Source organism: Sminthopsis crassicaudata, chromosome 3, assembly GCF_048593235.1.
Source record: "Sminthopsis crassicaudata isolate SCR6 chromosome 3, ASM4859323v1, whole genome shotgun sequence".
In the NCBI taxonomy this organism is placed as follows: Eukaryota; Metazoa; Chordata; class Mammalia; order Dasyuromorphia; family Dasyuridae; genus Sminthopsis; species Sminthopsis crassicaudata.
Window position 1 is genome coordinate 6,109,887 of NC_133619.1, and position 27,551 is coordinate 6,137,437.

At 41.7% G+C, this 27,551-nt stretch overlaps 1 protein-coding gene across 5 annotated transcripts in view; it reads right to left on the minus strand.

Moving 5' to 3' along the window:
* Window positions 1-27,551, minus strand: part of TP63 (tumor protein p63) — a 222,072-nt gene that overhangs the window by 132,266 nt on the left and 62,255 nt on the right. For all 5 annotated transcript variants that reach the window (XM_074297878.1, XM_074297880.1, XM_074297881.1 and 2 more), the window contains exon 3: window positions 19,507-19,639. In XM_074297878.1, the coding sequence (XP_074153979.1) occupies window positions 19,507-19,639 (133 nt within the window). The remainder of the gene's footprint in view (window positions 1-19,506; window positions 19,640-27,551) is intronic.

The window sequence follows — 27,551 nt, forward strand, 5'->3', positions numbered from 1 at the left end:
TCCTGCAGAAGGAGGAAGTTCTAGGTCCAGAATACACTTCTGCCCTCTTCCAAAAAGGCAGAAGGTTGTACACGAGATCTCTGATGAACAAAGCCCTAAAGAGCATGTGGTACCCAGCACTTTGTCCCAATTGTAGACATCTGGAGAGGAATGACTTCTCCATTTCAGGTGCTTTCATCTGGAGGGGGGAAATACTTCTTCGTCCCCCACAATCCTTGAACCCACTTTCCAATTTCTCACTAGAGTGCCCTTTACTGTACCCATTAACTGAACAGAAAGAGCTGGAAGCAACTTGAGACATCATCTAGGGACTATGGCCCTCATTTTAAAAAATGAAAGGTGAAAGGAGATGGGCAAGATCACTCAAGGTGGTAGACCTTGAATTTGAACCCAGATCCTTTTACTCTTTGCACTGTGTCTGACATGAACAGCCTGCCCATGTTCTTTGTCAGGGGGATCAGCAACCATGAACGTGTAGTATTCTGGGTCACTCGGCATCACTGGGACCCATCTAGCCCAGGTACCAAACTTTCACTGGACGGCCCTTCTCTACCTCAGAGCATCCCCTGAGACATGGGCAGCTTCGGCAGGTTGAGTCCCAGCTTGCCAAACTGGCCAGTCTGTCTGCATTCACAAGCTCAAATCGGCGGGGAGGTGAAGGCCAGGAGCCTGGATAGCGCCTGCCCACTTGTCTCCCCAGTGTGGGGGCCCAATAACTCAAAGTTATCATCTGAAAGGTTTACTGTTTGGGGGGCTTGACCTCCCAGAAGCTTTATAAGAGCAGTTTATTTTGTTTCTACTTTCTTTTTTCTTTTTTTAAAGGAAAATAAACTTGAGAATAAGGTTTACTCAAAGGGAGGGAGTTGGCCACAGCCAGGAGAGACTTTTTAAAAGACAGTAAATGTCTGACTAAGTACAGTAGAAATCTCTTTCTTCTCTCAGATGCAAACATTCACAGTGGGGGAAAGTTACCCAGGGCCCAGTGCATTAAGATCAAGATAACTAGGAAGGGCTTGGCCCTCCCAGGGATGGGTGTGTGTGTGTGTGTACAAACTGACACACACATACACACACACACATTGTGTATTCTTTAAAAGCCCTGGACTCAGGTCCCCTGAAGGAGGGCCCTTCCCTCCGGCTCCTGGGTCTTCCTGGGGGAAGCTAGTCCTGCTGCTTTTAGAATCCCAGATGAAAAGGCCTTGCCATATCTTCTCAGGCCCTGATGGAGAGCCTCCTGCTGTGCCTGCCAGAGCCATCACCTCCCCGCAGTTTGTCTCACTTCAGAGGTGTAGATTTTCTAGGAACCCTACCAGCAGTCTCACTTCCCCCTATCCCTTTCCCTTTGCCACCTTCTCATACCAAGCATGTATCACAACGGGATTAGCTGTGGTGGAGATGGGATGGCAGTGCCCTACAGAGATACTCAGTGCCCCTGACGATGACTGGGAGCCACTTATGTCAAATCGAATTTGAACTCAGATCTCCCTGATTATAAGTCTGACTCTCCAGCCTCCATGAGGGACCCATAGTTTAATCACTAAGCTTTTCAGCAGGGCCTACATTTTCAAGCACATCAACTGTCTGCTGCAATGCCGGGCTGAGAGAGATCTCAGGAGCTTTTCGGCAGCACCTTCTTCCCCGCAAGAAGTGGGGTGGGGTGAGTTGTAAGTACAGGGGAAAAACCAGACCAAGCAGGTTTTCAGCTAAACCCCAAATGGGCCTCCCTTTGAGAGCAGGCACCTGAGGCCAAGGGCAATCCGCTATTGGTGGAATGCACCCCTCCTGACAGATGGATTCTCTTCTAATTGTCTCTTTATTTACCTGAGAAGGCGCAAACTTATGGGGAGAGAGCTCTGGATTTGCTCCTAACTCTGGTGCAGCAGACTCAGAATCTCTCCTTTAATAACCAGGTAATTGTGAGCAAGTTCCTTCCCTTTATAGACAATGCCATTTTTTTAAACCCTCAGTTTCCCCTCTTCTAAAATGGACCTGAAATAAAAGTCTATTTTTTTTTAATCCCCAAGACCTGGTGAGAGACTCAATGAGCTAGAACAGGGCAGAGCACTGTCACCTTAAAGCACTATTTAACTGTAAGCAATTATGCTAATTGCTGTCCTCATTAGCTGTTCCTAGCATAGCAGTATGTTTGAAGAATCCCTATTAGTCCTGCAGGCCTGTGGTGACTCATCTGCCTCCCTTGCCAGGTAGATCTGGCACCTGATGGGTTCTCACTCTTGGGAGAACAATGGCTGCCATTTAAAGGCGAGATGGGAAGGAGAGAAAGGTCAAAAATAAGGAGGCTCTTCCATATCACTTGCTCAAACACTAATGGACATGGACTCATTGGGAGACTCATTAAGGAAGCAGAGTTGTGGTCAGATGTGCGACCGTGGTCAAACGATCCTGAACTCGAGGGTGCTCCTCCGAAAAGGGATGAGCTTGAGCTAAATGGCCTTGAAATATTCCCCAGGCTCTAGATCCGGGATCCCATGAACCAAAAACCCAGATTCAATCACACGCCATGGGGCAGACCCACACACTATCAGACAACGAAGCTGAGCCCGTTGATGCTGTCCCAATGGGCGCGGCCTCTCAGGGTAACAAGCCCAATCAAAGCTTCAGCTTGACATCCTCATGAGAAAGGTTATGGGATATATGGGGATCTCAGTCCTTCTCTGTCTCTCCATATATGTACCTGCTAACTACACACACACACACACACACACACACACTCTTACACTCACACACACAGCTACCACGTATCAGCTGATCTCTACTTTGTTATAGCTCCATAGAGCTATTAAGTATTCATACTTGTGTTTATGTAGCGGTATATGTAACATAGCTATCATTTATAATCAAATAGCTCTATTATTATAGTCATTATGAGCTTATTATATATGCATAAATGTATTTTTATATATGCATAAGTAATAGATCATCTATAATTTAATATCTATATTATAGCTATGATGTAAACATACATGTGTACATGTATGTGTGCATATATATAAATATATATGTATATAAGATCTGTCAACTATAATCTAAAATCTCTGTGTGTATGTGTCTCTGTCTCTGTGTGTTTCTCTCTGTTTTTGTCTCTGCCTGCGTCTGTCTCTCTCTCTGGCTCTTCCGGACCAATGTGGAAAGCAGAAATTGCAAGGTTGCTATCAAACGTTGGCTACCAGATAAGGATTCATTTTCAGCAGATGACCAAGGACTAATTTTGTTTAAGGAGAAAGGAAAACCTAAAAGAAGAGAGAGGTGGCAGGAATGATGGCAGAGAGAGAATGAATGCTTTTTTTTTTTTAAATCATGGAGAATTTAGATTATTAGATGAAGACTTTTCTGAACTGATACAAAGCAGAATAGGCAGGATCAGGAAGATATATAAGGATATAATAATATTTAACAGAAACAAAATTCCCTAAAGTTATTGAACCCACAATGAACAGTATTGAATCCAGAGAGCAGCTGATGATAGATACCAAATGTGGGAAGATAGAAAAAAAATTATTAATTGGTTTTGCTCAATTTTTTTCTCTGTATAAGGATGAGGGCTATTGAATTGCTCAATTATCCTTGCTCTCTTAATGTAAAATGTAAGTCATTATGTCCTGCTACCTTAATTGAGTAAACAAAAGACACAGGATGACTTGCGTGATGTTGCAGGGTTGATTGGAAAAATTGGCTGCGCTCCACTATGGGTCGTACACAAAATGGCGAGATTTGAGTATGTAGATGTTTAAGATAGAAGTATTCCAGTCAAGTTCCTGAGGAAGAAGATTTTTGAGGAGAAGGGGGAGAATACTTAGCCTCTTTACATTTTTCCCTAGCAGAAGAGGACCTTGTGTAAGTGTCCCCTGTTCTGAAGGACTTGGATTTTTCACTGGCATCTTAGCATCTCTTGGCCAGTAATATGTGGCGACAGTATTTTCACTGGGAACAGAGAACAGGCTGGATGCAACAGGGAAAGGCAGACTTGTGGCTCTAAAAGGAGTCCACCAGAAAAGTTTATGTCATCCCAAATGAGAACCTTATGGCTAGTTCATGAAGTGGAGAAGAACTAGGTCACGTGATCTCATTCTCCTCCAGATTCCCTTTGAGTCCAGAATGTCATAGACTTTTTTGGGAGGATGTTTTATACCAACTCTACTCCCTACTAAACATTCATTTCTAAAGTCTAATTGAGGATGGCTAACTAATTAATATGAATAAAAGCTTACAGACTCCAGTACAAGAAAGATTGTCTCCAATCCACCTAGAACCTCAAGGAGAGCTGTAGCAACCAAGTTCTGGGAACCAGTTGGGAGAAGTTCCAGAGTATGTGTTCCATTTCACATAAAAGAGGGTTTGGGAGACCAAGATGGAGGTCAAGATCCTGTAAGCATTCTCTCCCCACCCTGGAACTGTATTTCATCAGCACGCGAAATTCCCTATAAGAATTGTTTTTCCACCAATACTAATCATCCATCATTCTGTGACTTGTATCCTTTGGGGGAGAGGTCGCCTGGACCCCAGAGAAGTTATTGGTTTTGTCAGAAGTAGAATTTGAGCAAATCTTCCTGACTCCTAGGCCACCTCTTTATCCACCCACAGCATCAAGGGCAAGACATGCAATATAAAAACAAAAGTTGTGGCTTTTTTATTTTTATTTCTTAAATAAAAAAAAAAAATGAGTGAACCATATTAAGGCCTGAAGAAGTCAAATGTTCAAAACGTTTAAACAGAGAAAAAGGTGACTTGTTCAAAGTGTTGAACATAAAACTGACTTATTTCAGGCCAAATATCCAGAATTGTGGCTATTTGGGATAAGAAATCAGTGATCACTAAAAGCCTCCCATGGCTTCCCTAGAACATGTTGTAGCTGACAAAGATCATTTTCTTTTCAGATAAGATTACTCAACTAGTGGCTAAGGGGGATGCTGTAGAAAGATTATCTTTGGGTTTCACTTACAAAGTCTCTCCTGCTATCAATGGGGGCAAGCCAGAGAGATATGGATTAGACAATGGCATGCTAAAATCAATTTCCAACAGGTTCAGTTTGGACTTTAAGAATGGTCATTAATGTTTTGATGTCAGCAGAAAAGGAGATATCTGATGTTATGCCCCAGGAAAATACCTGCCTTTGGCTTTGAGCTGTTCAACATTTGAAATATTAATATGAAGGGAGGTAGAGATAGTATATTTAATCAAATTTACATGCATCTGGGATGAAGCTAACGTGGGAGTTGACAGATTCGGGAGGCAAAAATCAGGTCATGTATTCACAATGCTTTGCAAATTGTAAAGCATTAACTGTATAAATGCTAGCTATTATTATGAAGAACATCACTTTGCAAATACGTGCTAAAGTTAAGGGGATGAAACTGAATAGCAATAACATCAAATCATATGCAAGCTCAAAATATCAATATGGGAAGAACATTTCTAGACAACAATTTATGACAAATTGTGGGTTTTCATTTATCAGAAACCAATTTCCTTCTGCTTGTCACATAATAACACCCACAAGATAACACAATTCTGGCTGTACAAAAAAAAAAAACAAAAAAACAAAAAAAAAACATGGCACCCAGGATAGGAGAGGCAAGAGTTCCACTGTATCCTGTATCCAATTCTAGAACATGTTGTCTCTAGGAATCATATTTTAGGAAGGATCATGACAAGCTCAAGAGGGTCTAAAGTAAGGCCTTTAGGGAAGGGCCTAGAGATTCTACTATTTGAACTTTTGTGAAAAGGTGGCAAGACTGATAGAATGAAGTCTGGGGGTAGGAGGTGGTAAAGATGGCAGCCATCTTAAAGCATCTGATCAGCGGTCATACATAATTAGTATTCGATTTGTGTTTGAAATGAGCAGCAAGAGCCAAGAATAATAAGTGAACATTGTAAAGAGGCAGATTTATGCTTGATGTCAGGGGAAAAAAAAAACAAACAAAAAAAACTAAAACAAAACAGTCTATGACTGGTTATCCAACCATGAATTGACTGCCACAAGAGGTCATGGCTTTGGAGGTTTTCCTAACAGAATCGGGAGGATCTTGCATGAAAGTATAACAGAGAAGGTTGGGAGTCAGGAAGTCCTCAATTCCAAGTTTTTTCAGATTTGGGTAAATTCCAAATTTAGTCTATCTCAATTTCCTCAATGGTAAAATGATGATAAAGAAAGCACCTACCTTTTAGGGTTGTGGTGAGGATCAAAAGAAATATGTAAACAGTTCTTAGTAAAGAACATAGCAGACCCTCAATCATTGCTTAGTTCCCTCTCTGCCCTCAGGGAAGTTTTTTTTTTTTTTTTTCCTCTTAAGCTAAAAACAAAACAAAACAATAGAGTAGTTATGAAGATCTTTCAAGTGCTCAGATTCTGTGACTGGATAGGAGGTTTTGTTCCCTGTTCTTTGGTCCATTAGTAAGTCACTTCTACTGGAGTATTCTAAAGGGGTGTTGAAATATTGTAGCACTCAGTATAGTGTGCAAATGTGGATCTGCATTGGGGAAGAAAGTTTCCTCACTGGCACTTATGTACACTAAATAAACCAAAGGTCCACTACAAATAAATGGATAGCTTAGTAAAAAAAAAAAAAAATGATTTTAAATGACTCATTGGTAGAGTCCAAGTCTGAAAAGATAAGATCATAGACATAATAGGTCATATTTAATATGGGTGAATGGACTTAGTAGCAAATAACCTCCTTTTCTTTATGAAATACATTATGCTTACCATAAATGCAATTGGTTCCTCCCAGAACCTCCATTTTAAAGAGAATATCCAGGACCCCATGACTTTATTCCTCTCTGAGCTTTATTCCTCCCTCTCCAATATAGAATAACCTGCTTCTATAGCTCCCTGTTATGTGTTGTCTTCCCTCATTAAAATGTAAGAAAATTTGCAGGAGGTGATGGTCATTCTTTCTGCTCATATTTTCATTCTCAGCACCCTGTGAGTGATGATCTGCCTTGAAACTTTACAAGAGTAGTATGTTTACTGCACGATGCATGCTTTCTAGTCGGTGATTTACATTAACCCTTCTTCAACAAGGGACTTATGGGCAAAGTTCTAAATTAGAAATTCAATTGTTGGGCCCCTGACAGCTTCATTTGTCTTGTTGGTTGTGATAAGAGGTCATAGGAGAGTCCAGCTCTAATAGGAGAGGGCTTTCAGAATAAAATCATGACTCATTACCACGGGTACTTTAAGATGGGTGGGGCTCAACAAGACCAAGGAAGTCAAAGAAACTCTTCCTTCCAAAACAAAAAGGAAATAAAAAAAGATCATTAGGCAATGGGAAAAAAGCCTATCACATTTCCTATCTGTGGCCACCATGATCTTGAAGACCTCAGACAAGGACCGAGGTCCTATTTTAACACTGCAGGGTAGGATTTGTGAGAAGCTTTGGACTTCATCTCTTTAAAGCAACAGTTCCTAAATTGGGTTCCACTGGTGTGGGTTTTAATTTATTTGTTTTTAATATTTTGAGAACTTTCGATGTAAGTGGCTTCTTTTTCATTGCATGTAGGTATGTGTATACATTGCACGTACTTAATTCTTTGAAATCCAGCATTCTGAGAAGGGGCCCTACTGATTTTCCAAAAGTGCCAGAGGGATCTATAACACCAAATAGTTTTTAAAATCTCTGCTTTAAAGCAGAAAAAAAAAAAAAAAAAAAAATCATGTCCTCTATTATCCCCAAATTGCTACTTATTTCTTGAGGGGGGATGGAGTCGGTTGAGACAGGATGGGATCTGGAGGCAGCTATCTCTGGGGGGAGAGGAGAATCTCTATAAGCCCCAGACATATATTCATTTAGGGAACAGTATCTTGGCTCAGTTAAAAAAAAAAAAAAAAAAAAAAAAAAAAAAGGGGGGGGACAGTATCTTGGCTCAGTAAAAAAAAGGGGGGGGGAAGGGATTATCTTGAACCTATTCTGAGGGGGCTTTTTATTTGTTTAGATAAAGAGCGACTTTTTTTTTTTCTTTTCCTTTTTTTTTTTTTTTCTTCGTGAATGTGGAGCCAGGAGGAAATCATTCACAACCGATTTCTTCTTTAAAAAAACAAAACAAAAATACCCCATGATTTATGCATTTTTAGGAAAGGTTAATTTTCAAAAGAAATCTGAATTAGGAGACGGTCTGTGGAAAGACATTCCTACAAACTGGTTAGACAAGAAATTGTTTGGAAGAAGAGCGCCTGGGGGTACATGGGGCAGATGTGGGCACAGCCTAGTGGAAGAGGGAGGGGGAGGACAGGACCAGCGGCCCCTCTCCTTTCACCAGCCCAGACAGTATTCACATCAATGATGACTCATCTTTCTTGGTCCCTTTCCCCTGTGGAAAGCCCTGATTAGGAAGGATTCAGCTTCTCCATTTAAAAATCCACTGCCTTTGTATTGGGTGTGGATGTGTGTGTGCTTTCCCTCCAAAAGGGAGTGGGAGAAACAATCCTCTAACAGAAGGGGAAAAATGCACCTTTTGGATCATTAGGAAGAAAGTCTTTGGTCTTCCCAGAACAAGCACTAGCCAATGAGCCATTAGCCAGCTCCCCATAAGGCCTGGGACTTATTTTGTGTTCTTCAAGATGTGTGTGCCCATGATGGTACAGAGATAGGGAACGCTGGATATCCCAGATCATTGAAACCTACAGAATTGTACTTCAAGAGTGAAAAGAAACCTGAGCTCAGGATTTAGGGGTCCTGTGATCCTTAGAGTATTTGCATTCCTCTGGTATCCCCAGAGATCCTCCCATAAGCAACATTTGCTAAACAGGAAGGAATGAAGGGAGGGAGGGAGGAAAGAGAAAAGAAGGGAAGGAGGGAGAAAAGAAAGCAGGGAGGGAGGGAGGAAAAAAAGAAAGAGGGAGGGAGGGAGGAAAGAAAGACAGAAAGAAGGAAGGGAAAGAAAGAAGGAGGAAAGAAAGAAGGAAGGAAAGGAAGGAGGGAGGAGGGAGGGAGAGAAGGAACGCAAGAAAGGGGGAAGGGAGAGAAGAAAAATGTTCAGGCAGATATTTGGGGATTATTGGAATTAAGGAAGCTTCTCCTTCATTCTTCTTTTTTTTCCCCCTCCCTCTCCAAGCCAGAAATACAGAAAGCAGGAAAAGAAAGTCTTCTATTCCTGTCATCAGGAAGTAGAATTCATGATGTGCCAATAAAGCTGCAGTGGTGGAAAATCCCATGCACCCCACCCATCCACCTACAAAAGAGGTAAATTTTTAAAGCCAATTTTATAAGGTAATACAGTGCTAATTAAAAAAAGAAAAGAAAAGAAATAGAATAGCCTGTCCTAAAAAGAATCTAAAGCATGCAACTGGGAATTAAAATAAAGGGTCTTTTTTTCTCCCAATGAGTTTTGCCTCAGTTTCCACATTTGTGACAAGAAGATCATAAAAACGATAATGCATAACTAGACACTCTCTACTTTCCCCAGGGTGTGGTATATAATAATGAATGGTAGCTATCCTGAGCTTTCACCAGTGTAGAATGTTTATTTACAAAGAGAAAGCATTAAGAGCTATTGTAAGCTGTTAAAGAATTCTGTTTTCATTTAACATCTACAAGGGCCATTAATAGACAATGGAGACCAAGCGTGCTTTGGCTTAGTCATCATAATATAGGGCCAGCACCTACCTAGCAGGCAGCATGGACACCTTTTGCCCAGATTGTACCCATCAGAACAATGGGAAGCTCATGTCTCTCTGTCTCTCTCTCTCTCATCTATCTACATCCATAATCCAGAAAGACAGAGACAGAGACAGAGAGAAGAGATAGAGTATTTGGGTTAGAGTAATGGAACTAGAGGAAAAAAATGTTTTCCTCAAGCCAGACACGCCCAAATTACTCTGACACAGTGGCTTGTTCCAGGTGCCAAGAGCCATAGGTCTCTGCTCTCTACTCACCCAGGCTTGTACCATGCTGCCTCTAGCTGCAGAGGTGGGGAGAAGTTGGTGAGCACACAGACGCCCCAAATAAATCTGCCCATTCAACTAATTTCAGAGCCAGGCAAGCTGTAGCCAGCAGGATATTTTCTCCTAGTTGAGAGCATCCCTTCATGAAGAAGTAAAAGATGTCTACAAAGGTGTCCCTTTTTCTTGCACTTCCAAGTCAAGTTCAACAAGCATATATTAAGACCTGCTGTGTGTCAAGCACTGTCCCAAGTGCTGAGATACAAAGAAAAGTGAAAACACAGTCTCAGCTCTCAAGTTCACATTTGAATGGGGAAGACCCAAAGAAAACCCCCAAACACATATAAGATATAAACAGGCTAAATATCAGGCAGCTTCAGAAAGGAAGGCATAGGTGAAGATCTCCTGGGCTAGGTGGAATTTAAGCTGAACCTTAGATAGAGTTCTGGAAGTCAGAAGGTGGTATGTCTTTAGAAGAAATTTTTATAGCTAAAGGAAGAAAGTTATCATTCAATGCATCACCATACACACATATTTTGTCACATATAGTGGTAAGAACACTGTCCTATCTGATATTAAAGTTCTGTCTTCAAATCTTGTCACTGACCCCAATTCCAGTTGCCTTTTGGGGATCATTCCTGGAATCCTTTGTCCCTCTATCTGTCTCCCTGATTCCCTGACTTTCTTCAAATCTTAGCTAAAATCTTAGCCTTTACCAACCTCCCTTAAATCAAAGATCTCTCTGTAGATTATTTGCAATTTAGGCTATGTGAGCTTCTTGTTGTGGCTGTTGTTTACGCATAGTTTGCATGCTGTCTCTCACTATTAGACTGTATTAGACTGGGATTGACTTTTCACCTTTCCTTATCCTAGGCACTTAATCAGCAGATGCTTAGTGACTGTCTAACTATATTACCTGGACAATCATTTCTCTGTCTCTTAGTTATTCCATATTTCAAATGAGGCCTTTTCTCCACAATGGATGCAAAGATCAAATGAAATCTCATGCTTGGTCAATATTATTTTTAAACTTTAGTAAAAATACATTTTTTCTTCCTTTACTGAGAGTTTAAAAGAGGTAGGATATGATGACTAGTATCATAAAGTCAAACCATATATGAAATAAATAAATATGCACTAAATACATTTATATGCAATAAATACAACACATCTTTAAGGTATGTTGCTTTGATAAGACTCTTCAGAGACTTTTCTATATATTTTCTATATTTCTATATAATAATAGCTTTTTCTTTTTAAAAATACATGCAAAGACAATGAATGTTAAACACTCCCTATAAAACCTTGTACTCCAATTTTTTTTCTTTCCCCTTCCCCTAGACAGCAAGCAATCTGATATAGGTTAAACAGGTACAATTCTTCAAAATGTATTTCCCCATTTATCATGTTGCATAAGAAAAATCAAATCAAAAAGGTGGAGAAGAAGAAAGAAAAAATAAAACAAGCCAGCAAAACAGCAACCAAAAGGTGAAAATACTATGTTGTGATCCACATTCAGTCTTTATAGTTCTCTCTCTGGATGTAGATGGCTCTTTCCATCCTAAGTCTATTGGAAAGTGGCCAACATTTTGTAATCTTTAAAGATCTATATAAGTAAAAGTACATGGACTATTGCTTGTGTTATGGCAATTATTTTACATGCTTGTTGGATAGAGCATTGGGTCATAACTAAATAAATCCAGGCACGTGAAGATTTTGATTTTTTTTGAATGTCCATAACTTCTTGATCTAGAATGAAGAGGCTGATATTTCTCAGCTTATTCTATAGCTTGAGACATCCTCCAAAGAGAATTAAAATTTAAATTAATCTGGTATATGTTTCTTACAGAAAGGGACTGTGTTGGGGATGGGAAAGTCATAGGAACAAGAAAGGCTTGAGAGGAAAAACATTATTGAAAGCTTAGTAGTGAGTCTTAATGACATTTGCTCAGATTTTCAAGGAGAAAGGAGAGAAGGCAGCATCTCAGTGGCCTCTCAGGTATGCTTCCAAGCTTCTGCTTGACTCTTTTTCTGCTTCCTTCAATTTTTTTCCTGAGTATAGACCCAGCAGCCTGACTGAGGTCAGACTGAAGACAGGTGTGAGACACAATTGCCCCAGGACTCTTATTTCCAAGAGCCCTCCCCTTCCCCTTTACCCCCAGAGAGAGGGGAAGGAGGTGAAGGACTTCTTTTCAAAGGAGAGCCAGCACTGCAGACACCTGCCCCCAGGCAACACATTCCCCACTAGCCCGCGCGGCAGGTTACCCAAACTCCAAAGTAAAAGGCAAACAGCCCCTCTCTAGGGAGGGGCTGTCACCTGTCAAGTGTTGTTTGTGAATTTCCAGAAAAGAAAAAAAAAATGGAAGGTGGGCAGAGGCTTTTGTCCCTTTCTCTGAAACGACCTGTTTGTTCAAGGTCTGAAATGCATACTTGGGCTTCAGGTGAGGTCCCCCTTTGGGAACAAAGCCTTGGCAGCGAGTGCCCATCCTCCTGGCTCCATTATTGGGATGGAGGGGAGGCGATGGCCAGAAAGGAAACCAATGGGTAATGAGGGACACAGGAGGGACTCTCAGGAAGAGCTGCTGCCCATTGTGCCTTCCTCAGCCAACAAAGCATAGCTTTCAGACACTGAAGGTCAGCCCCCAACATGCTTCACATGACCTAGGGTTCCAGAGGCAGCAGCATCCTGAAATCCTTAGAGTATGGCAGATAGAACATTGGACTTAGACTCAGGAAGATGTGGGTGTGAATTCTGCCCCAATTCTTCCCTCAGGTAAAGTTCCTTAAGTTCTTGGACATTAGTGTCCCTGTATAGCATCTTTAGGGTTTTGTAAAATGAGAAACTTAATTGGATTTTCTTCTATCCCCTATTCTCTCTCTCCATCTCTGGTCTTCCCAATGCTGCAAGGATCATCTCCCAAACTGCCCGCTCCATGACATCTTCTATGTTTCCTGGCCACCATCATCCCTGAGCCAGGAGTTAGCCCTCTTCCTCTTCACCGACCCCTCTATGACCTATTGGCCTGTACCCCTCTGTTGCTAATTATCACAGGCTCTCCTAGCTCACAGCTCCATCTTTCCTGCTGGAAGATATGGCCTTTGGGGGCATCCTCCATATCAGAGAGGTGGCAAAGTGTAGTGGGGGTGTTAATAGCCTAGAACATCAAAATACCCTTAGAAAAATAAAAATTAAAGAAATTAAAGCTCTGGAATTTTGTTGTTTGTCCTTGGGCAAGTAATCTATCCATGCACCAGTCAATTCTTAAAGAATACAAGTTAGAAAAGAGTTGCTAATTGCAGTTGATGGAAGAAATGCTCCACACTGGGAATATGTGGAGTTCTGCCCCATAAGTCCTTAAAAAAATCCTTCCTTTTTCTTAGAATGGCACTGTGCAAATAAAGGATAATCAATATGTTCTTATTGAATCAAGGAAGGGCAGAGTATAGCACAGAGGAAACGGCCATTGAAATCTCTGCCAACTTCCTCTGACATTTGTTCTAGTTCAGTTGCATTATTAAACCCATCAGTATATTAAGCTCACACCCATTTCTTTTTTTTTCAGAAAAGCTCATCCTTTGGTTCAGGGAGTGGGGAATCTTTGGGTTTGGCAAAGAGATATGGTTCATCTTGGTTGTTCTCAGGAAATGTCGGGCAAGTACCAACCTGAGAGTTGCCAAAATCAGGGTAAAAGGGGAGAGGTCAAAAGGCAGTAAAAGTAAAAAAGAGTTCACTGTATTCTTGGTGGTGTCCAAGGTCCCAAAGTATGGAAACAGGAGAGGGCCTGAGCTTCCTGTGGCCAAATGGGAAACTGTTGTCGGTTTTTTAGCTGGATGATAGTTTGTTCGTGGGTTTTTTTTTTTTTTTTTTTTTTTTTTTTGTTTGTTTGTTTGTTTTTTGTTGTTGTTGTTGTTTTTTTTTTAGCTGGACACAATAGATGAAAAGCCTAGAAAGAATTGAAAAAAACTGTATCTGGGAGACTCTATGATTACCCTGCTCCTTGTTGTTATGCAGAGAAACATCTCCTACTTCTTAGAAATGAGCATCTGCCACCATCTAATTCAGTGGTATTATCGGTGATATCTTCAAAGGTCAACCTGTGTTCAGTCACACAAAGACATAGGCCTAAGGCTGAGAAATAAATCATAGTCGTAGGATATTTAAAAACAGCCCATTCTAGACCGTGACCCCTAGCCCTAGTTCAGTATTCCTTTTATCTCATATAAGTGAAATTCATCTTGCTGGGAAGGGGATAGGGATGGAGAAGCGGGGGAGAAAGACAAGAAGTAGAAGGGGAAGATGACAATGAGAACGGTGGCAAAGCTACTGAGTGGTTGGCCATTTCCTTCTCCACATTTTAAAGATAAGGCAACTTAGGCAAACAGGGCTAAATGACTTGCTCAGGGTCATACAGCTAGGAAGTATAGAGGCAGGAAATTGTGTCTTTCTATCTCCAAGTCTGGCATATTATCCATTGCCCAAGGCTCCTCTAACAGTTTGTTACAAAATCCAAGGGATGCCTTGATAAAGACATGGAGACATACCCATTAACTTGTTAGGTGAGCCAAAGCTGAGAAAAGAGGGGTGCTAGCACCCCAAGCCAAAATCTAGCTGAGGAGGAAGAACCAAAACCAAATAAAGCTTCTCTTTGAGAAGAGTTTTGTCCTGCACTAAGGCTCCCCACTGGGCTAAACCAGTATGGGGCATCAGTAGAATACAACCTCAAACAGGGTGAGCAGGGTGACATGGCGGCTGCTCCATGAAGGGACAGACTCGGTCCCCTGTTCTCGGCCCAGTCACATCGGGCCCTTCCAGGCAGTCACTGTCAAACCATCTGAGGATCAGGAGGATGCTGTCCTTGAAATCACATTGAAGAGTCAGGGAGAGGAAGCAGAGATTCTCATCCAAGATAAAAGACTGAGAGCCCATTCCTACAGTTGGGAACACTAAGGCTGAAGTCAGCCAAAGCACTGGGGACCCTGGTCCTACTCCCCATGTCCACTGCCTCTCCTTGTTCCCTTTTCTGACCCCAATGCATGGACAGAGAAAATAAAGGGAGCCATTCATTACCATTTGCATCATCTCCAATAGCAGCAAAAAACAGGCAAGCCATCAATTTTGTGCATGGTTTATAGAGGGTGAAGCTATGTCAAAAGTTCATCAAAATGGATATGAAATTCTTGGCTTCAAAATATTCTTCCCCCCCCCTTTAAAATTTCTGACATGCTTTGCAGTGTCTACAGAGTCATATTTCTTGAAAACTGGGCAAATGTTTGGCTGAATTCCCAATTTTTGGCACATTATACAGAAGCCAAACAGGATTTAGTCCCAGGATTTGAGGCTCTGCACAGTTGCAGTCTGAACTTGGATACTTGGGGTGTTCTTTGTGAGTGTGTAAAACAAGAAGTTCCTTCTGTATTTTACAGTGGGACAGGAGGGTCCCAGAGGACCCCGACTGGCTGCTTAGAAACGACACTGGTGACTTCTAGACCGTATCTTTTGGCAGACCACACATCATTTCAACATTAGCTAGAAAAATCTACTTCTCTTGGAAATTTTCCTTGGAGAAACAGAAATTCTCCCCTTCCCCATCACTGAATAGCCATAGTCTCAGGCAGGATTGTTATTGATTGCATCCATGTGAGGGTTTTCATTTGCTTAGCTCCATCCTATCATCTTGGGTCCAAATGTGTCCGTCACATTACAAGCTAGAGGAAGGGATCCATCCAGAACTTTTTTGGCCAAGGGAAAGCTGACTTATCCTTAAGCCCAGTGAAGGCACTTTTTGGGACTGGGGTAGAAACAGGCAGATGCAGCTGGGCAGCTTGAGGCAAAACTGTGAATTATACCAGTACTTTGAGGATAACTTTCATCAACCACTTTTTTTTTTCTCCCTCTCCCAGGGCCTCCGGCTGAGATCAGTCTTACTTGGGAATTCTTTATTAGCATCCCCCTCCTGTCCAAACAGAAAGTGTTAACCCTGGATCTCATTCCCTTAGGGACTTAGTGGTGATTACACGGCTAAATTGATAAATTAATTTTCCAATTATGACTGGCATGTCAGCTCCCCCAAATAACATCTGCATGGCAACTTCAGCGCCTTAGCCAAAGAACCATAATAGACTCAGAGTGGAAGGGGATCTTAGAGAAAAATGAAACCAAATTTAAATCACTAGCTTAGCATGAGACAGAGACTGAGATTTGAACTCGAGTCTCTTGACTATAAATTTTATGCTTTGTTTCTTGCACGGCATAGTTTAAAATTACCACTGAAGCAGGACCCTGGAGGGACAGAAGTTTGAGGGTCCCCTACCTCCAAAATAAACATCACACCACATCTGGGGGGGTCTCTGTATATGAGCTCATAGAATAGACGTAGAAAGCATCTAAAGACAGAACTATGGACTTTGAAAGATTCATTTATCCAGAAAAGCAGAAGAGTTTGAACCATTACCATCTATTAACACTTCACCATTAATGTTTATTCAAATATTAGCCCACTAATCACCTTAGAGACAACTTGGTATAAATTTAAATTGCCATCCCTACTTCAAATCAATTCAATCCTTAGCAAGCCATTATGAAAGAGAGCATTAACAGGATATTATATTTATGAAAGAAATATATTTATTATATTTATGAAAGAGAGAGTCAACAGGATATTATATTTATGAAAGAAATATATTTATTATAATATAGTTAATAGGATAAGGGGATAGCAGGTGTGTGTGTGTGTGTGTGTGTGTGTGTGTGTGTGTGTGTGCATTGGGGGAAGTCACATGGAGCCAAATCTCTTGAGGATAGACTGTCTATAGGCAATAGTGTAATGTAACATCTGGGGACATCCCTGTATCACAGCTAGGAAGTTCACATGGAGCACATCCTGGGCCGAGTAACCAGTGGGAGCTACCGACTTTCCTAGTTTCTCTCTTTTCCCTGGTCAAACACTCATTCCTCCTCAAGGGGCATCGTCCATAGACCCTTCATGTCCTCCCTGCCCCCATATCTGAGTAATGTCCATCTTGCTCTCTTCGTTGTTTCCTTCAGGATATTATTTAATTTATCTTTTTTGTGTGTGGGGGGGGAGCCAAAACATGGAGCTCAAAATCTAGTAGGGTTCAGTGTTTAGGTGCCAAATCTGGGGATTTTCATAGAAAAATTGATTATGAAATGGCAACTAAATCTAAAACACACAGAGAAAAGATCAGTTTTCTTGCATTGTTGAGCAGGTGTCTGAAGCCTTTGCAGTCCTTCCACTAGAGGGGGAAAAAAAAGATGGGGGAACTGGCTGGTAGTAAAAGGAACAAGGAGAGAATTTGACATTTCACAGGGATGGCAAGGGAGGCAGCCTTTGCCCCAGGAAATAAAAGGATGAGGCAGATTCTAGAGGGAAACATTGTTAATGGCAAACAAGCCAGAAAGACTCTGGGGAGTAATGGCTTTTCCCAAAGAAGATGGTTAAGAAAACCATATATGGACAGATCTTCTCTTGCCTGGAAAACAACACTGGATCAGTTTGCAAACTGGAAGGAACCCCAGAGGCCATCCAGTTCAGCCATCTCATTTTACACATGGGGAAACTGAGGGCGAGGGAGTAGATTTAGCTTTCCCAAGGTCTCACTTATATTAGCAGAAGCAGGATCCGATCCTGTATCTGGTTTGCAGACCCAGTGCTATTTCCTTCATACCACATGTCTATCCCAGCTTCCTTTCGATGAACCCTTGTTAGCATGTAACCTGTGTCTGGAACTGGAGCTACAGAGATGATAAATGAGCCAGTTTATGCTCTTTGGAAATTGACTGTCTCATCCAAAGGGGTAAGACATGGGCACAAATAAGCCCGAGGCAGCTGTGCTAAGAGGAAAGTTCCACACCTACTTTGGGGGAAATAGATGATAAGGGCTGAGTCTGTGGCTCAGTGGAAGGAGAAGCCCTGGCTTCTCTCACTGCTACTCGTGCGACCTTATCGTGTCTTCTGTGCGAGTCTCAATTTGTTCATCTGTACAATTACACAGCTCTCCTTTCAAAAGGAAAGAACTGGGGAATCAAAGGAAGCCTTCCTGGCAGAGGTGATCCCTGAACTAGGTCTTCAAACCGAGCTGTACCAATAGAGACAGAGCGCAGTGGAGGCTTCTGAAACAAAGACCTGCAGGAACACTCACAACGTGACAGAGGAACAAAGTCTCCAGGAGATCCTGGTTTCCCTTCCTGTGATTATGGCTGTTAATTACAAGCAACACACTTTTCTGAAAGTTAAGAATCCTGTGCAAAGCCCAATGGCCTCATCCTTCAAACATCCAATAAATGAAAAATCACAGAACACTCAAGGGCTGGGGAAAGTGACTAAACCTTAAATTATTGTGCTTAGGGCATAACAAGTGGACTGAGGGATCCTAATCACATAGCAACCACCGAGCTGCACAACAGCTTTTCATTATTTGCAGTAATGGCAACAACGGAATGGTAGGAAAGAAGGGAAAGACAGACGATATAAAAATCTCAATGTCGCCACCAATTATTTAAATTAATGACCATTTACTGGATGCCTCCCTAAGGGTCTTCTGATTGTAGGAAAATATGGAAGGACTGACCAACATCTCCCTCCCCGACAGACCGTTCCTACTTTTGTTCATAATAAACAAAAATGATTAGAAATTCCAAATGAGACCAGCCAATGTCTAACCACCGATGGATGGAGCTGGACCGAACAGCAAAAATTCCGAAGTGTTATTGAAAGAGAAGGGAGCCAATCAACGAGAAACACAGGACCAAGACAGACCTTCAAGATGGAGACTTGTTCCCTGCAATTGACGGGAGAGAGCCAATTTTCTGCTCTCCCAATGTGGGAAACTGTCATTGCCGCCTATCTCCTTGCTTAATTATATGGCCAGCCATAGATTACTCTTAAAAGGATTATCCATTTTATACCTCTTTCTTCATTGGGTGTCATAAACAAGTATGATCCTAATACTCATATTAACATGTTTAAAGTTTGCAAAATACTTTACGCACATAATCTCATTTGAGCCTCCCAATATTTCTTGATCTGAATCGAGATTTGAGCTGAGGGGCGCAGATGTGGAGTCACAATGGAGGTCTAGTCTCGGCTCTGCTGCTTACTGTTTGTGCCCATGGGATACTTAGCTTCTCCATCTATAAAATGAGGGGGTTGGGCTTGGTGATCCAGAAGACCTTTTAACCTTAAATCCTCAGTTTGGCACTATTCCTTTCCACCTAGAATATGCCCTTACAAGCAGTGGGACCTACTGGATTCAATGGCAGGAAAACCTCAGTTTAAATCTCCCTTCTGACACTTTTAAGCTGGGGGATCAGGAGCAAATGCCTCCAGCTTTGTTCCCCTCAGTCTCCTCTTCAATAGAATGGGGGTCATGAGATCTCGATTGCCTGACTCACAGAATTTTCAGGAGGCTCAAGTGAGATAAAGGTCATTTACATGCTCTGAGGATGTGAAATTGCACTGAAAATGGAGGTTATTGGCAAAAGCCCTCCCCTCCTGAGCTGCCTCCCCCTGGGATGTCACCCTGCAAGACCCCAAGTGGATGGACAGAAGCAAATAGCAGACAAAGGCCCGCCCCTCTCTACCACTCACCCACATTGGGTCAGTCAAGTCGGTATCCTGCATGCGGATACAATTCATGCTGATCTCAATCTTGTTCGTGGTACCATTTGCCGTGGGCTCGTCCATAAAGTTCAAATCGATGGGCTGCACAGAGCATATCGGCCTGGACAGGAGTCACAGGAAAATAAAAATGAGAATACACACACACATACACACATACATGCATCCAGAAAGAAAACCAAATAATCATCGTGATCTTGAATGAGTTCAAGCAGAAAAGAAACTGTGTTTAATGTGAATTCTTCCACATGATTTGCTTTCTACAATAATTCCTCCCCAAACCTTATGAAATCTAGGATTTACAACTAGAAGGGAGTCAAATCAATCTACAATTCACAATAATATGTGTAAGGAGTTGAGCAAAAATAAAATCTTCCCTGTCCTCAGAGAGTTTATATTCTATGAAATATAAAAAATCTATTAAACACACACTGATTTGGTCATTGCTTCAATTTAAATGTGCTCTCTCATAATACAGTGTGGTTCTGCCTATCCTGGGACAACTGCATCCTGTTTCCCTGTCAGTTCTGCCATGATTGCCACTATTGGGGACTATATTAGAATTTTATTTGATTAATTGGTCTTTCATAGAAAGACTGGTTCACGGGTCATTTCTTAAAAGGATTTTCAGAAAATCTGTTGCTAGATCATCCTTGGAAAACAAAAAAAGACTATCCATCCACCGCTATCAGTTTTTCTATATGTTTATAGCAAACACAGGACTCAAGTACCTATGCTTTGAAGCATAATTCAGAGATCAGAGTTTCTAACAAGAAATCCATACAGCTTTGGAGTGGACCCTGGACTTAAAGGACTTTCTTTTTCTTTTTGACTCTTTAGAAAGCAAAACAATAATGGAGAAATTGAAATTTCGGCCAAGTTAAGTGAAAGGCAAAATGGTGGCACTATTGACCCCTTTGTAAGCATCCAGTTTTAAGTGGTAGATGCTAACATTTCAACATCCTGCTTCCCAGCACGAGTCCTGGCACATAACAGTCACACAGAAATGCTTGCTTAGGAAGAAATGCAATGTGTAGGCAGAGTGATTCATGGGAATAGCAAGCTTTGTTTCCGTATGATCTTCTTCCCACCTCCATTCAACCTTCCTACCTTAGACTGTTAGCTCCTGGAGGACAGGTGCTATCTTTTGCCTTTGTTTGTATTCTCAACACTTAACATAGTACCTGGAGCAAGGTAGTTGGGTAATATTGTTGGACCAATGATATCACAGGGTGATGTGTTGATTAGTGCTTTAAGGGAGGCAAGCGTTCTAGAAAGTCATCAGCGTCACTCTATCTGCTAGAATTATATTCACTGACTGATTGAGCCAATTTTCTATGACTTCTGTAACAATTGAAAGTGGTCTCAGTGTACTTCAACATGCTACAAAGCTGCTTTGGGAAATATGCCTTTGAGCTCCAAGCTCTTGTGATGGATAAAGCCATCTGCAACCAGAGAGAGCACTGTGGGGATTGAGTGTGGATCACAACACAGTATTTTCACCCTTTTTGTTGTTATTGTTTATTGCATTTTGGTTTCTTTCCCATTTGTTTGTTTTTGATCTGATTTTTCTTGTGCAGCATGATGATGGAAATATGTACAGAAGAATTGCACATGTTATATATATTAAATTACTTGGTATCTAGGGGAGGGGGGAAAGAGCGAGAAAAAATTAAAATTAAAAGTGAGAGCTCCCTAGCTTCCTTCCTTCCTCTTCCTTCTCCCTTTTTTCTCTTTCTCCTTTCTTTTCTTCCTTCCTTCTCCTTTCTTTTCTTCCTTCCTTCTCCTTTCTTTTCTTCCTTCCTTCTTTCTTTTCTTCCTTCCTTCTCCTTTTTTCCCTTCCTTCTCCTTTTCTCTCTTCCTTCTTTTTTCTCTCTTCCTTCCTTCTTGTTTTTCTTTTCTTCCTTCCTTCTCCCCTTTTTCTCTTCCTTCCTTCCCATTTTTCTTTTCTTCCTTCCTGTTTTTTTTCTCTTCCTTCCTTCTTTTTCCTCTCTTTCTCTCTGTCTCTTCCTCCCTCTCTCCCTCCCTCCCTTCCTCCCTCCTTTCCTCCCTCCCTCCCTTCTTTCCTGGAAACAATCAGAACTTTTGAATTTAAATTGCAGATACTTCAACTAGACAAGAGATTTATTGGAGGATGGAGTAGCCCAGAAATTAAGAAGCTGGAAGAAGAGGGTGTTTTCTCTGGTCACTTGGTACAGTTGGGAATAAGCAGTAAAAGGTACAGAGAGGAAGCTTTAGGTTGGATATCAGGGAGAAGCTCCCAATGTACCAGATGGGTGCTGTCCCTAGGCAGGGCGGGTGCCTGTCAATCTTGTCCACTCCCCATCCCACTCCCACACATAACAGTAAGGGGTGTGTTCTATCCTCTTTTGGCCAGGAGTGTGTGTCAATCATGACTTGTCACTCATCAACTTTCTCCACCTACAAGCCACTCCCATTCCTTCCCAATTGAGTGTTTGTTTGGCTCACTCCCACCTCAGTGGCCATGGTTAAACAATTTAATCAGATTAGTAAAAGTATTATTTTTAAAATAACCAAAAAAGCCTTAGAAAGGAGGATCATGAGATGAGAGTCTCAGTACTAATGGCGAGCTATTATCATCACAAACAGAAATGGGTGGCCATACGAGTTACTGGAGCTCTTCCGACAAAGAACATGGTAGAGATGACAAGCACTGGGCTGTTACTAAGCCCCCATTATGGAGCTTGGCACAGAGTGACTGCTTCCTGCCTGCCAAGTTCAATTGAAGATAATTGGAAACTTGGAGAAAAATGTCAGAGGGCTCCCTCCTTCCTCGGCAGAGAACCGAGCTTTACAAATTTGACCCTCAAATTAAGCACGTAGCATCTTTGATGGCTCTGGAGGAGAAAGTGAGTCCCATGACTCTGTTCAGCCCTCTCTTGAGTAAATCACTTGTATGCTGTAACATCATCTCCTTGAGGTCATGGTCCTCATTAAGAATAAAGGAGAAATAACAAAAACTCTACAGGGTTATAGTGAGGATCAAATAAGATAGTGTTAGGATTACTAGGTGAGAACTCAGGTTGTCTGGACAATTACAAGGTGAGAACTCAGGTTGACTTGATAGAAGGAGCAAGCTCATTGGCTGAAGTGGTTCTTCCCAGAAGCCCTTGCATTAACCCACACCCATTCTCTGGGAGGATAAAAGAGACAACATTGGGCCTGGAGAGCAGATTGCACTGGAGAAGGATAAGAGTCAAAGAGGAGAAGACTCTACACTACATCTGGCTTGACGCAGCTCTCTGCAGGAAGGGAAGTCACTTCTCTGGACAAGAGTTAACAGCAACTGCCTGGAGACAACGGTTCACTACAGAAAGAAGAATCTGTCTGAGAGATTTGAGTAGACACAGCAGATCTCTTCCCAGAGAGCGATCCAGCAGCCTATGGAGACGATAGCACGCCACATTTGGTGTCCACACGTGGGGCAAGGACTTTTGCTTATTCTGACAAGAGGAGCTAGACCAGATCTTCGCAAGATAGGAATTGTAATGTGTGTTTGGCACACATTATATATATATATATATATATATATATATATATATATATATATATATATATATATATATATATATATATATATATATACATATATATATATATATCACACAGAGCAGGTGCTATTTAGATCTTAGTTATTATTTTTAAATAGTTTGTTACAGTGGCCCAATGGAACAAGGAAAGAAAGAGTGAGAAATTGAATAGCTGGTAGGGCTGTTGGTAAGCAGAAGATCAGAGAGCTGCAAGCCATGATGGAGAGCAGAATGCCCAGCCAATTACTGCAAAGTGAATACATGGTTCACAGACAAGGTAATCTGAGGCAGAGTCTGCCACTGACCTGTGTGGCCACAAAGCAAACCAATCAACTTCCACACCTCAGCTTCCTCATCTGTGAAATAGGTAGAAAAAGATGTCCTATCTACTAAATAAAGCTACTGTGAGAACAGTACTTTGGAATCCTTTTTTCCCTCAAGACTACATCAGGATTGCTAAAGTCCAGAAGCACAGACCTTGAAGGGGACATCATATAATCCAACTTCTGAAGAAGAAACTTGGATCCAGAAAGAGGAAATAGTGGACTACTTTTGAACTAGAAGGGGCACCAGAAGTCATTGGTCTAGACTCCTCATTTTACAAAGGGGGAAACTGAGGACCAAAGAAAACAGGGATCTCTCTACCTACTTATACAGATTCATCAATCTGTAGCAAGTTCATTAGTCTTGTCTCTTGTCCCTTTACAGATGAGTAGAGGCTACAACTAGGAGCACCAGGCAGAGGAACATTTAGATGTAGGGGGAAGAAAAGCTCAGGCACATTCAGAGTTGGTCCAAAATGGGTTTCCAGATAGAACTTTTCTTTATCTCTTCTAGGGGTCTTCAAGAAAAGGCTGGACTTCCCTCAGTCGGGATGCAGACAAGGGGATTCTTGGCCAAATAGGGTTGGAACACCGGATGCTGTTGGATCCTATAATTTCACCCAAATTTCCTGTCCACAAATGTTAGCCTCCCACTCTGCTTCTGGCTGGACTGGAACTATTCAGATTACTCTCATGTCGGGGATGCAAACCAAAGATAGAACCATCTATTACACAAAAGATGCCCCCCCCTCCTCGTTCCTTTTTTCTCTCTCTTGTAGAAATAAAGAAAATTTGACTCAAAGAATATAGAAGGGTAGGAGGAAAAGTATCTTTTGTTTGACATCAATTATTTCTGCCAAAGCAGAATTCAACATGAAATCATGTGGCAGGAAAAGGAGGAAGTCCCGAGAAATGCTCCAACAGGGGAGAACTACAGTTCTGGGCAGTCCAAATTTGGGCTAAAAGAAATGATAATTGGTGTCTCCAGAGACTTGGGATAAAAATAGAAAATTCCATGGAACAGCCGGGTGGAGCTGGGCAAAGCTATCTGGACATGCTAAGACACCTGAGCTTTGGAGACCTGACAGGTCAAGTCATGGGAAGGATCCCTGAGGTTATATCTGTGGGCAGCCCAAATGAAGAGGTGGGAGCCTTCATCACACTGGAGCATGCAGAGCAAAGAACTGATGATCAGAAAGCATAAGGGATGGTGACCTCCATGAAGAGAATCCAGCAGAATCTGGATCTCTCCAGGGGTTGGGGAAGTTAGGGAGACTAAGGTGAGAAGCCAAGATATCCTGGAAAAAGAACTAACATTTTCTTCCTTAGGGAATGCTAAACTTTGTTGTTTTTCAATAATTTTTGCATGTGTTTGACTTGATGACTTCTTTTTGGGGCTTTTCTCGGCACATACACTGAAGTGGTATGACATTTCCTTCTTCAGCTCATGTCACACATGAGGAAACTGAGGCAGACAGAGTTAAGTGACTGGCCCAAGGTCACACAGCTAGTAAGAGTCTGGAACTGGATCTAAACTCAGGTTTTCCTGACTCCAGATCTATCCCCTGTAATCATTTTTCTAACCCTATCTAAACTTTAAGAGCTAACAAAGAATCTGAGTTTTTCCTCATTTTGTTATTTCCTAATCTCTTAGGCGCATTAGCAAAGGATGGAGAAAAGGAAAGGAGGATGTTCACTGTGGAGAAGAGAAGTCTCCTCTACTATATGCCATGGTAACTGGGGGTCTGTGCCGGGAAGAGCTGTCAGATGAAAGAGGGATTTGTTCCATGTGCCCCCCCCAAAAAAAACAATGATTGAAAGTTTCAAAGATGCAAGTTTTAGATATGATGCCAGGAAAAATCCCCTTGCCCCAAGAGGACAGCAATGCCTGAGAGTTCCAAGGCCGGCGTGTAGAGTTAGCAGTAAGTGACTGCAAAGTGGTAGCCGTAAGACTCTATGAGCCTCCGTTCTATGTAGGTGACCCAACAGGCAGCGATCATTGACACATTCCCAATGATGGCTGATGCATAAGGGGCATTGCCCAAGAAACAGAGGGTTTTCAAGAGAAGGGAGTGTTAAGTTTATTTTATTTTATTTAGTTGATTTTTGAGAATGGGAAAATAGAAGGACAAGATTGAAGAGACGGCTTGGACTCGGTTGTGATCTACATGGAGTTAGGGTGGAAGTCGTTTGGGCAAAAGAATCACAACGAATAAACAGATGGAGATGGATCGTGATCTACCCTGAAAAAAGAGCACTAGCAATTGTTAGGAAGCTTTGACTCACCTGGAGCCTCAGGTGGCTCCTCTGTCCCTTCTCTACTGCTCAGTTCTGCCTCTGGGGCCTCTTGCATGGGGGCCCTTCACCTGAAGCCTGGGTTTGGTGATAAGGCCATCCGCCAACAGACATCAAAGTTAGCAGTTTGCCGGCCCAAAGCTCACTGGTAGTTTCTAGGTTATTCCTATCCTTTGCTAACAGGATGTGAATTGGTCTTTGTTTTTCCCACACAGTGGGACTCCCACGTGAGGGGATTTCCACCCACTTCTCTGGAGTTCATAGTCTTAGGATGTTGCCGAGAGGACTGACAGGCAAAGTGATCTGTCCACATTCACATAGCCCCTCAGGGTCAGAGGGGACCTTTCTATTTCTGAGGTCAGCATTCTCTCTGTCTGGCTGTCTCGCTTTCACACTCGTTCTAAGCCCCTTGCTCCTCATGTCTAGAGATAACGAGATGAAATGCAGACTTTGATGGAGACATGGAAGTCTCCATATCTTTAAAAAAACAGCAATGAAGCTGTGCTTCTCACTAAATCCCCACCTCACCCTGGATGACCGCTTTACTCTCTCTCACCTCTAAGCTATTTCCACCTTTCATTACAGTCCTCTCAGGAAAAGTCTCTTTTCTGAAGAATCTCACCTCAACAGCAAGGATGTGTCTTAGGGGAACAGTGTCCTACAGGAAGCATCATTGATTCTGAGTTCAACATGCTACTTTTGTTTTAAAACCTTAGCCCAGTCATACTACTCCCCACCTGGACCTCACTTTTCTCCTCTGTAAAATGGGCAATGGCCTGAATGCAAGATCTTTCCAGTTATTGAATCACAGTGCTTTTTTTTTTTTTTTTTTTTTTTTTTTTTTTTTTTTTTTTTTTTTTGATAGCCTGGCCATGTAATATACCACATTGTTTTTTGATCTTAAAAAAAATGTTATTTTCACTTTGACTCAATATATCATAAAACCAGAAGTCCAGAAAAGAAAGACAGCATTGTGGGGAAAACCCCTCCAACTGCCACTGTTCAATCTGAAACTGGGGAGCTTGCACAGATTCCCAGTGTTTCCTATAGAGTCAACCCAGTCAGCAAAGTGATGGGTAGGGGTGGAGGTCATCTTCCACAAGTACCAAAGATCACGATTGGAGGTCAAATTCTAACCCATGGCCATAGCAGAGAAGGCCAACATTGAATGAATTGCATTTCAGTTTAGTTTTCTACTAACCAGACTATTTAGTTAACTCAGGGTCTCAACTTTGTTGATAATCCTTGGTAAAAGGGCTCTTGGGATTTCACAGGCTTTCCATTTGATACAAAGCAAGTGAGCTCATCTGTGAACACATCTCCTGAGTAAAGGAGGCAGAGGGTTAAGAAAAAGCTCTCTCAATAGAATTGTAATCAGAACTACAGGATGTGGATTTTCCAGAGATATAGATATAGATAGTTAGATGTAGATATAGATAGATAGAAAGATAAACTGATATACAGGATATATAATAGATAGATAGATTAGATACATGGATGGATGGATGGATGGAGATGGATAGATAGCTAGATGGAGATAGATAGATGGACATAGATGGAGATAGATAGATATAGATAGATGGAGATAGATAGAGAGATGGAGATAGAGAGAGATGGAGATAGATAGAGAGAGAGATGGAGATAGAGAGATGGAGATAGAGAAAGAGATGGAGATAGATAGAGAGATGGAGATAGATAGAGAGATGGAGATAGATGGAGAGAGAGATGGAGATAGATAGATGGAGATAGAGAAAGAGATGGAGATAGAGAAAGAGATGGAGATAGATAGAGAGATGGAGATAGATAGAGAGATGGAGATAGATAGAGAGATGGAGATAGATGGAGA